General features: G+C 43.9%; 3 protein-coding genes across 3 annotated transcripts; 2 read left to right on the top strand and 1 right to left on the bottom strand.

Annotated features, from left to right (window-relative positions):
• Nucleotides 1-1,193: 1,193 nt before the first annotated feature.
• LOC110485932 (protein phosphatase 1 regulatory subunit 27) lies at nucleotides 1,194-5,234 on the top strand. The gene is made up of 3 exons (XM_021557174.2): nucleotides 1,194-2,474; nucleotides 2,765-2,915; nucleotides 3,402-5,234. The coding sequence occupies exons 1-3, from the start codon at nucleotides 2,243-2,245 to the stop codon at nucleotides 3,529-3,531; spliced, it is 513 nt and encodes a 170-aa protein (XP_021412849.2). The 5' UTR covers nucleotides 1,194-2,242; the 3' UTR covers nucleotides 3,532-5,234.
• Nucleotides 5,235-5,559: 325 nt separating this feature from the next.
• LOC110485931 (anaphase-promoting complex subunit 11) lies at nucleotides 5,560-8,590 on the bottom strand. The gene is made up of 3 exons (XM_021557171.2): nucleotides 8,390-8,590; nucleotides 7,649-7,768; nucleotides 5,560-5,905 (listed from the first exon to the last, which is right to left on the bottom strand). Exons 2-3 carry the CDS (start codon nucleotides 7,755-7,757, stop codon nucleotides 5,760-5,762), a joined length of 255 nt encoding a protein of 84 aa, XP_021412846.1. The 5' UTR covers nucleotides 7,758-7,768; nucleotides 8,390-8,590; the 3' UTR covers nucleotides 5,560-5,759.
• On the top strand, nucleotides 8,479-11,404 carry LOC110485929 (THO complex subunit 4). The gene is made up of 6 exons (XM_021557168.2): nucleotides 8,479-8,892; nucleotides 10,072-10,230; nucleotides 10,339-10,486; nucleotides 10,607-10,676; nucleotides 10,796-10,991; nucleotides 11,095-11,404. Exons 1-6 carry the CDS (start codon nucleotides 8,659-8,661, stop codon nucleotides 11,107-11,109), a joined length of 822 nt encoding a protein of 273 aa, XP_021412843.2. The 5' UTR covers nucleotides 8,479-8,658; the 3' UTR covers nucleotides 11,110-11,404.
• The last annotated feature ends 803 nt before the right edge of the window (nucleotides 11,405-12,207 follow it).

The raw sequence follows: 12,207 nt of genomic DNA, 5'->3' as shown, positions 1-12,207 counted from the left end.
CTGTATTAATGGCACCTGTTTGAACTTGTTATCAGTATAAAAGACACCTGTCCACAACCTCACAGTCACACTCCAAACTACACTATGGCCAAGACCAAAGAGCTGTCAAAAAACACCAGAAACAAAATTGTAGACCTGCACCAGGCTGGGAAGAATGAATCTGCAATAGGTAAGCAGCTTGGTTTGAATAAATCAACTGTGGGAGCAGTTATTAGGAAATGGAAGACATACAAGACCACTGATCTCTCGATCTGGGTCTCCACGCAAGATCTCACCCCGTGGTGTCAAAATGATCACAAGGACAGTGAGCAAAAATCCCAGAACCACACGGGGGACCTAGTGGATGACCTGCAGAGAGCTGGGACCAAAGTAACAAAGCCTACCATCAGTAACACACTACGCTGCCAGGGACTCAAATCCTGCAGTGCCAGACGTGTCCCCCTGCTTAAGCCAGTACATGTCCAGGCCCGTCTGAAGTTTGCTAGACAGCATTTGGATGATCCAGAAGAAGATTGGGAGAATGTCATATGGTCAGATGAAACCAAAATGTAACTTTTTGGTAAAAACTCAACTTGTCGTGTGTGGAGGACAAAGAATGCCATACCTACTGTGAAGCATGGGGGTGGAAACATCATGCTTTGGGGCTGTTTTTCTGCAAAGAGACCAGGACGACTGATCCGTGTAAAGGAAAGAATGAATGTATCGTGAGATTTTGAGTGAAAACCACCTTCCATCAGCAAGGGCATTGAAGATGAAACGTGGCTGGGTCTTTCAGCATGACAATGATCCCAAACACACCGCCCGGCAACGAAGGAGTGGCTTCGTAAAAAGCATTTCAAGGTCCTGGAGTGGCCTAGCCAGTCTCCAGATCTCAACCCCGTAGAAAATCTTTGGAGGGAGTTGAAAGTCCGTGTGACCCAGCAACAGCCCCAAAACATCACTGCTCTAGAGGAGATCTGCATGGAGGAATGGGCCAAAATACCAGCAACAGTGTGTGAAAACCTTGTGAAGTCTTACAGAAAACGTTTGACCTCTGTCATTGCCAACAAAGGGTATATAACAAAGTATTGAGATAAACTTTTGTTATTGATCAAATACTTATTTTCCACCATAATTTGCAAATAAATTCATTAAAAATCCTACAATGTGATTTTCTGGATTTTTTTTCTAATTTTGTCTGTCATAGTTGAAGTGTACCTATGATGAAAATTATAGGCCTCTCTCATCTTTTTAAGTGGGAGAACTTGCACAATTGGTGGCTGACTAAATACTTTTTTGCCCCACTGTACGTAAGCTATTAAGATGGCGCTGACAGGTAGGGCAGCCGTGCTTCTAGCTTCCACAAACAGTTCGCTACACCCGCAATAACGTATATAACCAATAAAAATGTATTTGAAATAGGTTGTAACTAGGGCCCAATGGTTATAACACATGGACAGTAAGTTCTATCTGTAACTATGATTCAATTAAGAAAAAGTGCCAATTTTTAAGTCCTGCTTACTGGATTAAGTCTCTTGCAGTAAATTTCCCACAACAACCAAACTAAAGCCTTATTGACTGATTACCATTCTGTAAAGTTAGAGGTATGCATCGTATGACTGGCCGATTAATTTGCCTATTTGTAATTCAAACGCCTTATCAATGTTATTTTCAAAAGCCCAGTCATGACACTTGACCCCCTCTTGGCCCGATGCCTAGCATTGGCTTCTATGTCCTATTTACGAGACGGTTATCACCCTTCTGTGGTGCGTGACCAGTGGCTGTCATGCATCTTGAATGGTGAGCATCTGGGAACTGGAGGGGTCAAGTTCAAAAGTGGGGGGGACGAGTGTCTCTAATAGGCTGTGGGTGAAAACAGAAGCTGTGGTTATTGCTACAGTCATGGCTGGCGATATGAGCTGCGTCCAGTGCTTGTGACAGGATGGTTGAAGGGACCCAACTCCGGGGGTCACTCATCATCCAGTTCTAGAACTTGACCTGTCAGGTGACAGAACCTAAAATAGCCCTGCACAGAGTATATAGAGGTCTATACGCAGGCCTTGGATTTCAGAACAGGACTTGCCCCGCTGTCTGAAACATACAGGACACTGCACCACGAGAGCCATTGACAAAAGAAGAAAGGCTTTTTTGAAGGACATATCTTAATTCAATTATTTCACTGCCTTTTGGTTTATAATTTTACTGCTGAAAAAGGAATGCAGATTTTCATCTTATCTTTGAACAAGACTTAACTTTCTTAAGGATGAAGTACTACCAGGACCCAGTCTGCCAGTCCAGAGGTATCAAGGCTTATGGCCCCAAAGAGTCCAGCAGCTCTTTTTGCGCCCACTCTTCTCCACAGATCAAACCAGTCCGCAGCGTCCACTTCCCCAACGACATCGTGTTCCAGGACTACATCCGGCAGGGCGAGCTGGACAGGATCAGACTCTTTATCAGAAAGAGGAGGGTCAGCCTGGAAACCATCTACCATTCTGGTGAGTCACCATGAAATCAGAACAAAAATGAAACTATTTTAATCCATTCAAGAGCTGGAAGCATCAGAAGTATCTCCATGTTCTGGTTCGATTTCAACTGGGCTTAACAGTTCCAAAGAAGTGCTCATTTGTAATCCCTCCAGTATTGGTGCAATGACTTGTCTCTGTAGCACGTGCAGTAATGGAGTAATGCCTCGGTATAAACTGTTCATTGAGTGTTCCCTTCAATGTCCCTACAATTAACCTGTACTGATGCTATTTGCCATCCATTCCTATCGACCGCTCTGCAGGTATGGCAGCGATCCATGAGGCCGTCCTCTCTGGGAACCTGGAGTGTGTGAAGCTGCTGGTGAAGCACGGAGCAGACATCCACCAGAGAGACCAGGAGGGCTGGACACCTCTCCACATGGCCTGCAGTGACGGATTCCCTGACATTGCCAAGTGAGTCAACGCTCCTAGCATACCCACAACATCTACAGTCACTAGCTTTAGTTTTTTTATCCACACATATTAAGCGAGGTCAGTGGTCTCTCGCACAAGTGGGACTTCAGCCGATGTACTATTAACATCAACTTGAAGCCTTGAATGCTCTGACTAACTCGTATTTATGCTGCTGGCCATGTCAATGCAGCATCCCTGCAGTTCAGGAATTCAATGCACTTCAGGATAGGTGAAGATTCAGTTTTTTACGTCACTGGGACACAGCTCACACCGCCGGTTTACAGTGTCAAGTGCTTGCAAGCAAGACAAACCAAAACACGCATTGGCTGAATTTTGATTAGCCCTCGTACGCTAATAGCAGTAGGTTACACGGAGGATCCGCCACATTCCTCTGAAGAGTCTCACGTTTAACTATCTGTGCGTGGCACATACCATTTGGATACTTTCTTCACTGGCTGAATGCTTATTTTCTGCTTCTCCCACTAGGTACCTGCTTTCTATTGGCGCTGACCCTCGGGCGGAAAACGAGTGTGGGGAGACACCTGCCGATCTCATCGACTCAGAGGTCACGGGGGTTCGAGAGCTGAAGGGGCTGCTTGGGGTGGAGGACGACTGAGCTCTCCTCCTCATCGAACTTTAAAACTCCACTGAATCTTCAGTCTCCTTCCTCGCCCAGGCCTCCCGGTTGACCCTCGACAATGGAATTAAATGGACAGATCGGTAGAACATTGTCATTCTGTGCCCTCCCTCCCTTGTAGAGGTCCTGGAGACATATATCTGGTCTGGTGGGAGGAAGGCGGCCTGCCAACAGTAGATGGTTGCCTTTGAGAGTGAACTGAACTATTGCTGGAAAGGGGCTCCTTCAGGCAATCTCAGCAGGCATCGCTTTGTAATGCTGTTTGCAGGTGCAGAAGTTAGCTTTTGTACTTTTTTCATACAGGGTGAACGCAGCACGGAAATGAATTAGATAGCAGTCTGGTAATGAGCTTTTTGAAGTACTTTATATAGTTGATGTGTGAAAGCTTTTTTTGGAAGTTGTGAAACATGGATCTGTCGTTGTCCCCTGACTCATAGGGCCATTCTGAAATGGGACCTACTGCCCACCGCAGTAAACCAATGTGATAGGTCAACTCTACCTACTGACAGCGTTTATAGTTCAAGATTTGTCATTTACATCATACAACTTTTACATTTGAAAAACGAAGACTGCATATGTACCACATGGATATGTACATTGCACTTTACCTCTTTACATTTGCATACACCACTGGAATGGCTAATTGTGTGTTTACAATTGCTTTTACAATCATAACTGAAACTGTGTGCAATCAATTGTGGTTACACCGCTTTGAAAATAGTTGCCTTTTATACATTTTTTCATTAAAATAGTTTCATATTAAAACAACTTAGTGGTGATCTATTCGTCTTTATAAACTACTGGTATAAGAACTTGACAAATCTGTTTGAAGGGAAAGAAAATGTATTCTTTTGACTTTCATTTCAAACTACAGTAACCAATATTGGTTCCAATTAACCTTGGTGGACTAAGAAGCACTTCTAACATTGAAGCTAGGAACAGTTCCCGGTAGGCCGGCTCCGGCCGGGGATCAAGTTAATGATTGTTAATTGGACCAGCTCTCTGCAGGAAGGTGATTATCCATGCCTCTGCACAATGAGTACTGTACAGTATTGGCTGAGGTGCTGGTTTCTGATGGATTTAGAGAGACAAGTAGAATTTAGGAAAGGGCGGCTGAGAAAATCAAAAGCCAAGTCAGGGTTGTGCTTTAGCCACAAGAAAATACCCCATCAGTATTAAGAGTGGAAGTTTCCCGTACACCACATATCTAGCATCAAACTATCATACCCATAATGTATTAGTGGACTGTATGTAGCTCATCCGGTAGAGTGGTTTGAGAGAAGTTGCTATGTACCTCAGGTGGGGCTCTACTTTTGGTTTGTTCCGCGTGGTCTTGACCGTCAAAACAATAGAGCATATACACAGTGAACAAAACATAAGGAACACCTTACTCATATTGAGTTGCAACCCCTTTCGCCCTCATAAATGCCTACATTTGTCAGGCATGGACTCTACAAGGTGTCAAGTGTTCCACAGGGATGCTGGCCTTCAAAAAATGTAAGTGCTTTTGAATGGGGTAGTAGGCGCCAGGCGCACTGGTTTGTGTGTAAAGAATTGCAACGCTTCTGAGTTTTTCATGCTTAACAGTTTCCCGTGTTTATCAAGAATGGTCCACCACCCAAAGGACATCTAGCCAACGTGACGCGACTGTGGGAAGCATTAGAGTCGAAGACTTACATTTTTGGTCTTTCCCATTCACCCTCAAATGGCACACACACACACAATCCATATGTCATTTGTCTCAAGGCTTCATCTACACTGATTGAAGTGGATTTAACAAGTGACATCAGTAAGGGATCATAGCTGTCACCTGGTCAGTCTGTCATGGAAAGAGCAGGTGTTCCTAATGTTTTGTACACAGTAAATCTCAGGAGCTATTGATACCAATTCAATGAATTTGCATTGATGAATCATTAGTCAGCTTGTTAAAGAGGAGAATTACTCTCATACAATGTAAGTAACCGAGTTTGAGAAAACCACTATATAAATTATCAGTACAGTAGCAGGTCAAGATTAAATCCTAATCACATATTTATTCACACACCCCTCCACATAATACAAACAATGACAGCCTCAGAGAAAAAAAACAAAGTAGCTGGAAATGTACAACAAAAACAGAAGCATATGTATTCCGAAACCCTAGAATCCTCTGATTGTGACGCATCAGTCTCTTTGAAAGGCATTCGAGTGACGTTCTCCTGATGAGCTCATTCTTTGAACTTCCACTCCTGCCGACACATGGGGCACTGCTGCTGGACCTGCTGAGAGTTGAGCCATTTGAGGATGCAGTGCATGTGGAAGCAGTGGGAGCACTGGCCCCAGACCAATGGGCAGTCATCTCCAGGAACCTTACCTGGAAAGTAGACATTACGTTGCTGAAAAGTCTCCCCTCAAGAGAGAGGATAAGTGTCCATATAGTCACAATGTTGAACACGCCATGATATCAAAAATAACAATTGATGCATGACCGTCAAGATATGAATGTATCAATAGACATACAGTGCATTCAGAAAGTATTCAGACCCCTTGACTTTTTCCACATTTTGTTACATTACAGCCTTATTCTAAAAGGTATTATTTTTATATTTTTTTTTCTTAATCAATCTACACACAATACCACATAATGACAAAGCAAAAACAGGTTATACATTTTTGCTAATTTATACAAAATTAAATGAAGTATCACAACATAACTATTCAGACCCTTTACTCAGTACTTTGTTGAAGCACTTTTGGCGGTGATTACAGCCCTGAGTCTTCTTGGGTATGACACTACAAGCTTGGCACACCTGTATTTGGAGAGTTTCTCCCATTCTTCTCTGCAGATCCTCTCAAGCTCTGTCAGGTTGGCTGGGGAGCGTTGCTGCACAGTTATTTTCAGGTCTCTCCAGAGATGTTCGATCGGGATCAAGTCTGGGTTCTGGCTGGGCCACTCAAGGACATTCAGAGACTTGTCCCGAAGCCACTCCTGCATTGCCTTGGCTGTGTGCTTAGTAATGTTGTCCTGTTGGAAGGTGAACCTTCACCCCAGTCTGAGGTCCTGAGCACTCTGGAGCAGGTTTTCATCAAGGATCTCTCTCTCTACTTAGCTACGTTCATCTTTGCCTCAATCCTGACTAGTCTCCCAGTGCCTGCCGCTGAAAAACATCCCCATTGTATGAATATGCCAGCACCATGCTTCCCCGTAGTGCCAGGTTTCCTCCAGATGTGACGCTTGGCATTCAGGACAAAGAGTTCAATCTTGGTTTCATCATACCGGAGAATCTTGTTTCCATGGTCAGAGTCCTTTAGGTGCCTTTGGGCAAACTCCAAGAGGGCTGTCATGTGCCTTTTACTGAGGAGTGGCTCCCTTCTGGCCACTCTACCATAAAGGCCCGATTGGTGGAATGCTGCAGACAGTTGTCCATCTGGAAGGTTCTCCTATCGCCACAGAAGAACTCTAGAGCTCTGTCAGAGTGACCATCGGTTTCTTGATCACCTCCTTGACTTTGGCCCTTTTCTCCCGATTGCTCAGTTTGGCCGGGCGGCCAACTCTAGGAAGAGTCTTGGTGGTTCCAAACTTCTTCCATTTAAGAATGGTGGAGGCCACTGTTCTTGGGGATCTTCAATGCTGCAGACAATTTTTGGTACCCTTCCCCTGATCTGTGCCTAGACACAATCCTGTCTCAGCGCTCTACCGACAATTCCCTCTACCTCATGGCTTGGTTTTTAGCTCTGACATGCGCTGACAACTGTGGGACCTTATATAGACAGGTGTGTGCCTTTCCAATTTATGTCCAATCAATTTAATTTATGGACACCTGAGCTCAATTTCGAGTCTCATAGCAAAGGGTCTGAATACCTGTTTTCACTTTGTCAATATCGGGTATTGTGTGTACATTACTGAGGATTTTTAAAATGTTTTTATCCATTTTAGAATAAGGCTGTAACGTAACAAAATGTGGAAAAAGTCATGGAGACTGGAAACTTTCCGAATGCACTGTACATGCACTAAGAAACATATCGAGTTTGTGCATACATTCATTTCAGGGAGTTAGTAACATGTTGATGAGACGTGGAATAACTCAGTAGTAAGTAGCGTTATATAGAAACTCACAGTCTGGGCAGCAGCCATTAAAAGACATCCTGCAGATCCCACAGTTCTCATCATTGGCCATCCACAGCCAGGATGCCACGCCGTTCCACTGCTTGATTTTAACCTTCATCTCCCGTGAACCTGATGGGCACACGTTGTATGAATGTTCAAAGTGGCTAGCCTAGCTAACGTTAGACCTCTTCACGTTAGCTTAGTAGCTAGCTACCGTTACAGTAACCAGCTGTACACAGTAGTTTAATTTCATGTTTGCTCGTCTAGAAAGCTGGTGCAACACATGATGTTACTTCGCTGTTGACATTTGGAATAACTTGCTTTTAAGTAACATGGCAAATGTATTAAGATTTTAAAATGAAGACAAAACATTTCCTGAGAGTTCCCGAAACATTTAACGTTACATCCTCGAATCGGGGGAAAACATCACCACCCATGCCCGTGGAGGATAAAGAGGTACAACACTGCCATCCAGAGCGATGTTTATTTAACTAGGCAACAAATTAAGAACAAATTATTATTTACAATGACGGCCAAACCCGGAGGACGCTAGGCCAATTGTGCGCCGCCCTATGGAACGGTTGTGATACAGCCTGGAATCGAACCAGGGTATGTAGTGTCTCGTCTTTTCCTTTGATTTATTTACATTTGAGAACGAATTGAAATGGAAAAATCTAACAAATATTGTCAAAAATAAATATATGGTGGTCTCTTTTGACTGTACACTGCCCCCCCCAACCAGAAAGGTACCTTTATGATTGCAATGCTGGATAGAGGCACAATACAGCAGCAGAGAGGACGTTGGTCGTGAAAGACGCGCTAAATCGAACGGAAATGGTAGTAAGAATGCATTTACGTCACTTCCTACAATTATTTTTAAGCCCACTAACGTCACTCAAACATTAGCTATTCGCCATTGATTAGCACGAGAGAACGCGGCTAGATTTTGCTAACAAAAACGTAATTATTAAAGTTAATTTTCCAAGTATTTGGTGTTCTCTAACACGACAAGTGCCACCATGGCGGATAAGATGGATATGTCTTTGGATGACATTATTCAACAAAGTAAGAAAGGTGGCGGTGGCCGCGGAAATCGAGGAGGCCGCAGCCGAGGATCAACGGGTCGAGGTGGGAGTGGAGGGCGACCCGGTGGCGCTGTCTCTGGAGGCCGGACAGGCGGATCCGGGCCCATGAGGAGTCGACAGAACTTCAGCGGAGACAGAAGCGACAGCAGACCCACGCCATACAGCAGGGTAGGAACACGGAGGATCACAGAAAAAGGAGGAATGGCAGAGGCGACGACGACGAATGTTAAATATTTAGCTGATCTTGTTAAATGTGCTGCGACACGTACGAGGTAGTTCGCAAGGTTGCTGATGGATGTGGAATTATCATCGGGGAGTGCGCTATAGGGCACAACCCAAAGAAGAAACCACTGTTCAGAAACGTGTTTTAATTTGATAATGACGTACAAAGTCGTGTTTGGCTTCAGGTCAAACAGTTGTTAGCCAGCACTATTGAATGTTACTCGCCATGTCCTAAGTTTCTGGGAGGGAACGCTAACTAGTAACTAGTTAGGTAACGTTAACGTGGTTGTTCATACTCGTTGGCCACTTCAAAACGGAGCTGATCCGCAAAGCTAGCTAGCTAACACTTGTTTGTGTAGTTTGAATGCGACCTGGCCCAGATTCACCTTTGGTCTGCAAGACGTGTACCTCGTGGGGTTTTTTGGTAGTCCACAACTTCTTACTCCTATTTGTCGACTGGCGCATTATTGGCCATACATTAAGTTCCAGATTTGTCAAATTATCAAGAATTGGGACTGTTAACGCAACGAAGCTAACAAAATGGCGACTCTCAAAATGGATGTTCTGTCAACTGGGCCACCATTCCTGTGCCACATTAGTTTTTTTTTTCTTTGTTTCATATTTTGACCCAGACTGCAAAGCACAACACCACAAGGAACTTTATTGAACTTTCCATGGTCGGTTAAGGGAAATGACTTTCACACGTTTTGAAGGAAGGATTTTTCTTTGGATGGACTTTTTCGTCATTTGGAGTTGAAGCAGAATCTGGATGCTGTCCTTGCCATCGAGATCAAGTCAGTTTTTTGTTGTTGCCTACACTGCCATTCTAATTACCTACACCACCTTCAAACCACCTGTAGGGCAGGAGCCATTTTGAGTTGGAAGTCCTGCCATCTATCCTACTAGCTTAGTTTTGGTTCTTATATTCATTTAATTGTTTTTATTAAGTAATATGTATACTGTTACACTGACCATGAATCCACCGTATATCATTGTCTAAATGGTAGTGATGAAGCAAGATTCCCCTGCCTGCCTAAGCAACTGACTCAAATGTGCTCAGTCTGATCAGCAGGAGCAGGGGAACCAGAAGTCAGCAGCTGCATTTTTTTCATTCTACCTTTACAGCCCAGAGAGCTTCCGGACAAATGGCAACACGACATGTTCGAAGGTGGCTTTGGCGGTAATGCTGGTGGTGGCGGGGGAGCAGGCGGTGGTGGTGTAGAGACTGGCGGCAAGCTCCTTGTCTCAAACCTTGACTTCGGTGTCTCTGACGCTGATATCCAGGTAATTTCTACAGTCAATCGAATACAAAGATGTCGGCCTTTTCACCGAACCGTTGACGTTAAACATGAATTCTACCGGCCATGTTCCCTTATTGTGTATTTTTTTCAGGAGTTGTTTGCGGAATTTGGTACATTGAAGAAAGCGGCTGTGCACTATGACCGGTCTGGCCGCAGCCAGGGAACCGCCGACGTCCACTTTGAGAGGAGGGCTGATGCACTCAAAGCCATGAAACAGTACAACAATGTACCCCTCGATGGTGAGCTTTAATTTGAGTTAGTTGATTGATATTATTTTGAAGCTAGTTCGTCATAAAATGTGGCCATTGATTAACGCTCCTGAACAACGATGCCTAATCTTATTTTCCCTTTGCTCACAGGCCGCGCCATGAGCATTCAGCACGTCACATCACAAATCAGAGACGATAACCAGAGACGACCTTCACAGAGGTATGTGACTCTATAAGCTTTCTTTTATCTTGTCATGTATGATCGTTTTTTTTTTATGATTTTTAAATAAATCTGGTGAATCCCAGTAGTTCATTGATTATCTTTGAATCTGTTTGCAGTTCAAACGGAGGCGGTGGTGGATTCAACAGAGACCGAATCGGACGCCCCAATTTCTCAGAAAGGCGGGGAGGCGGAGACAGGCGGGGAGGCAGAGGCCCCAGGGGCAGGGGTAGAGGCGGACGTGGTGGTGGAGGCAAACCGCAGCAGTTGTCTGCTGAAGAGCTGGATGCCCAGTTGGATGCTTACAATGCCAAGGTAATAATTGCATGAAAGTGAAGAATTTATATTCCTGTAATGTAAGGGGCTTTATCTTTGTAGGTAGAATATGGTCCTAATTTCAACTTGTTTTTAATTGCAGATGGAGACCAGTTAGAATTCTCAGAAGCACTCATTTGAATCCCTCACCTCATCCCTACCCATCTTCGTCCTGTCAGATCTGAAGCTTGTTGACTTTGACCTGAGAAATTGACCAGATCTTTTACATTTACTGTTCTTCGGCATCATTTTAATGTGTGGATGGATCTGGCTTTTCTCCCTTTTTAATATTATGAACACTTTTTGTACCATTATTTTTGGGATGATTGTAGGTTTTTGAGGGGGAGTTTTTTGTTGCCCTTTGCCTCCCCTTCTCCTTGTGCATAGTTGTAATAAACCTACAAAACAAACTGTTCCAGTGCATCTGCCTCTTGTTGAAGTTCTGTAGGACACTAAGGGCTGGTTTCCCACACATTAAGTTTAGTCATGGTGTGAAGCTGTTTCGGTGTAAATTCTCTTAAGAGCTTACATTAGTCCTGGACTAGGCTTTGTGTCCAGGAAACCGCCCCTACACGCCTGAAAGGCACTTTAAGGTCAATATGGCATCTGCATTGGCCATGTAGCATTTATGGTGATATAGCCTCTTCAGAGGTCAGGGCATACATACTAGCGCTTTGTGGCGCAGAGCTGTTGTGAAGTGAGTTTGTTTATACAGGCCCTCAACTACTGTCAACCAATCATGTCAATGAGGAGCTATATGGAGCCTTCAGCATTGTTACAAAATGTAAGGCACATGGTGATGTGGTATGGAGCTCAATTGTGCCTCTGGAAGCTCCAATAACATCACACCATCCATGTGATGCTTCTGACCACGTTTTCACATCAAGCATTAATTGGATCTTTGACCTCTATAGTGGGGATGATCACGTAAAATGTGTGGAAATGATTGGGACTTCCAATGGTAGTTCACTGTACTGCATCTATATCAAATGCTTGTGAAAAGCTAAAGCAATTCTATAACATGCACAACACTACTCTTGTGAGATTGTCAAACCCAATGAATGTGTCATGTTAATACATTTTCATATTAGGTTTGTGGTTACTACAGTGTAAGAAATTAATTTTCAATTTCACATCACTGACTTGTTCGATATTAGTTGAAATGGTCAAAGAACTCGAAGGACCAGTTAATTAGTCTTTGGTTCGCAATGAAGGA

This window comes from Oncorhynchus mykiss, chromosome 13 (assembly GCF_013265735.2).
Source record: "Oncorhynchus mykiss isolate Arlee chromosome 13, USDA_OmykA_1.1, whole genome shotgun sequence".
Lineage (NCBI taxonomy): Eukaryota > Metazoa > Chordata > Actinopteri > Salmoniformes > Salmonidae > Oncorhynchus > Oncorhynchus mykiss.
The sequence above is the reverse complement of the archived record's forward strand: the minus strand, read 5'-3'. Positions and strand labels throughout refer to the sequence as shown.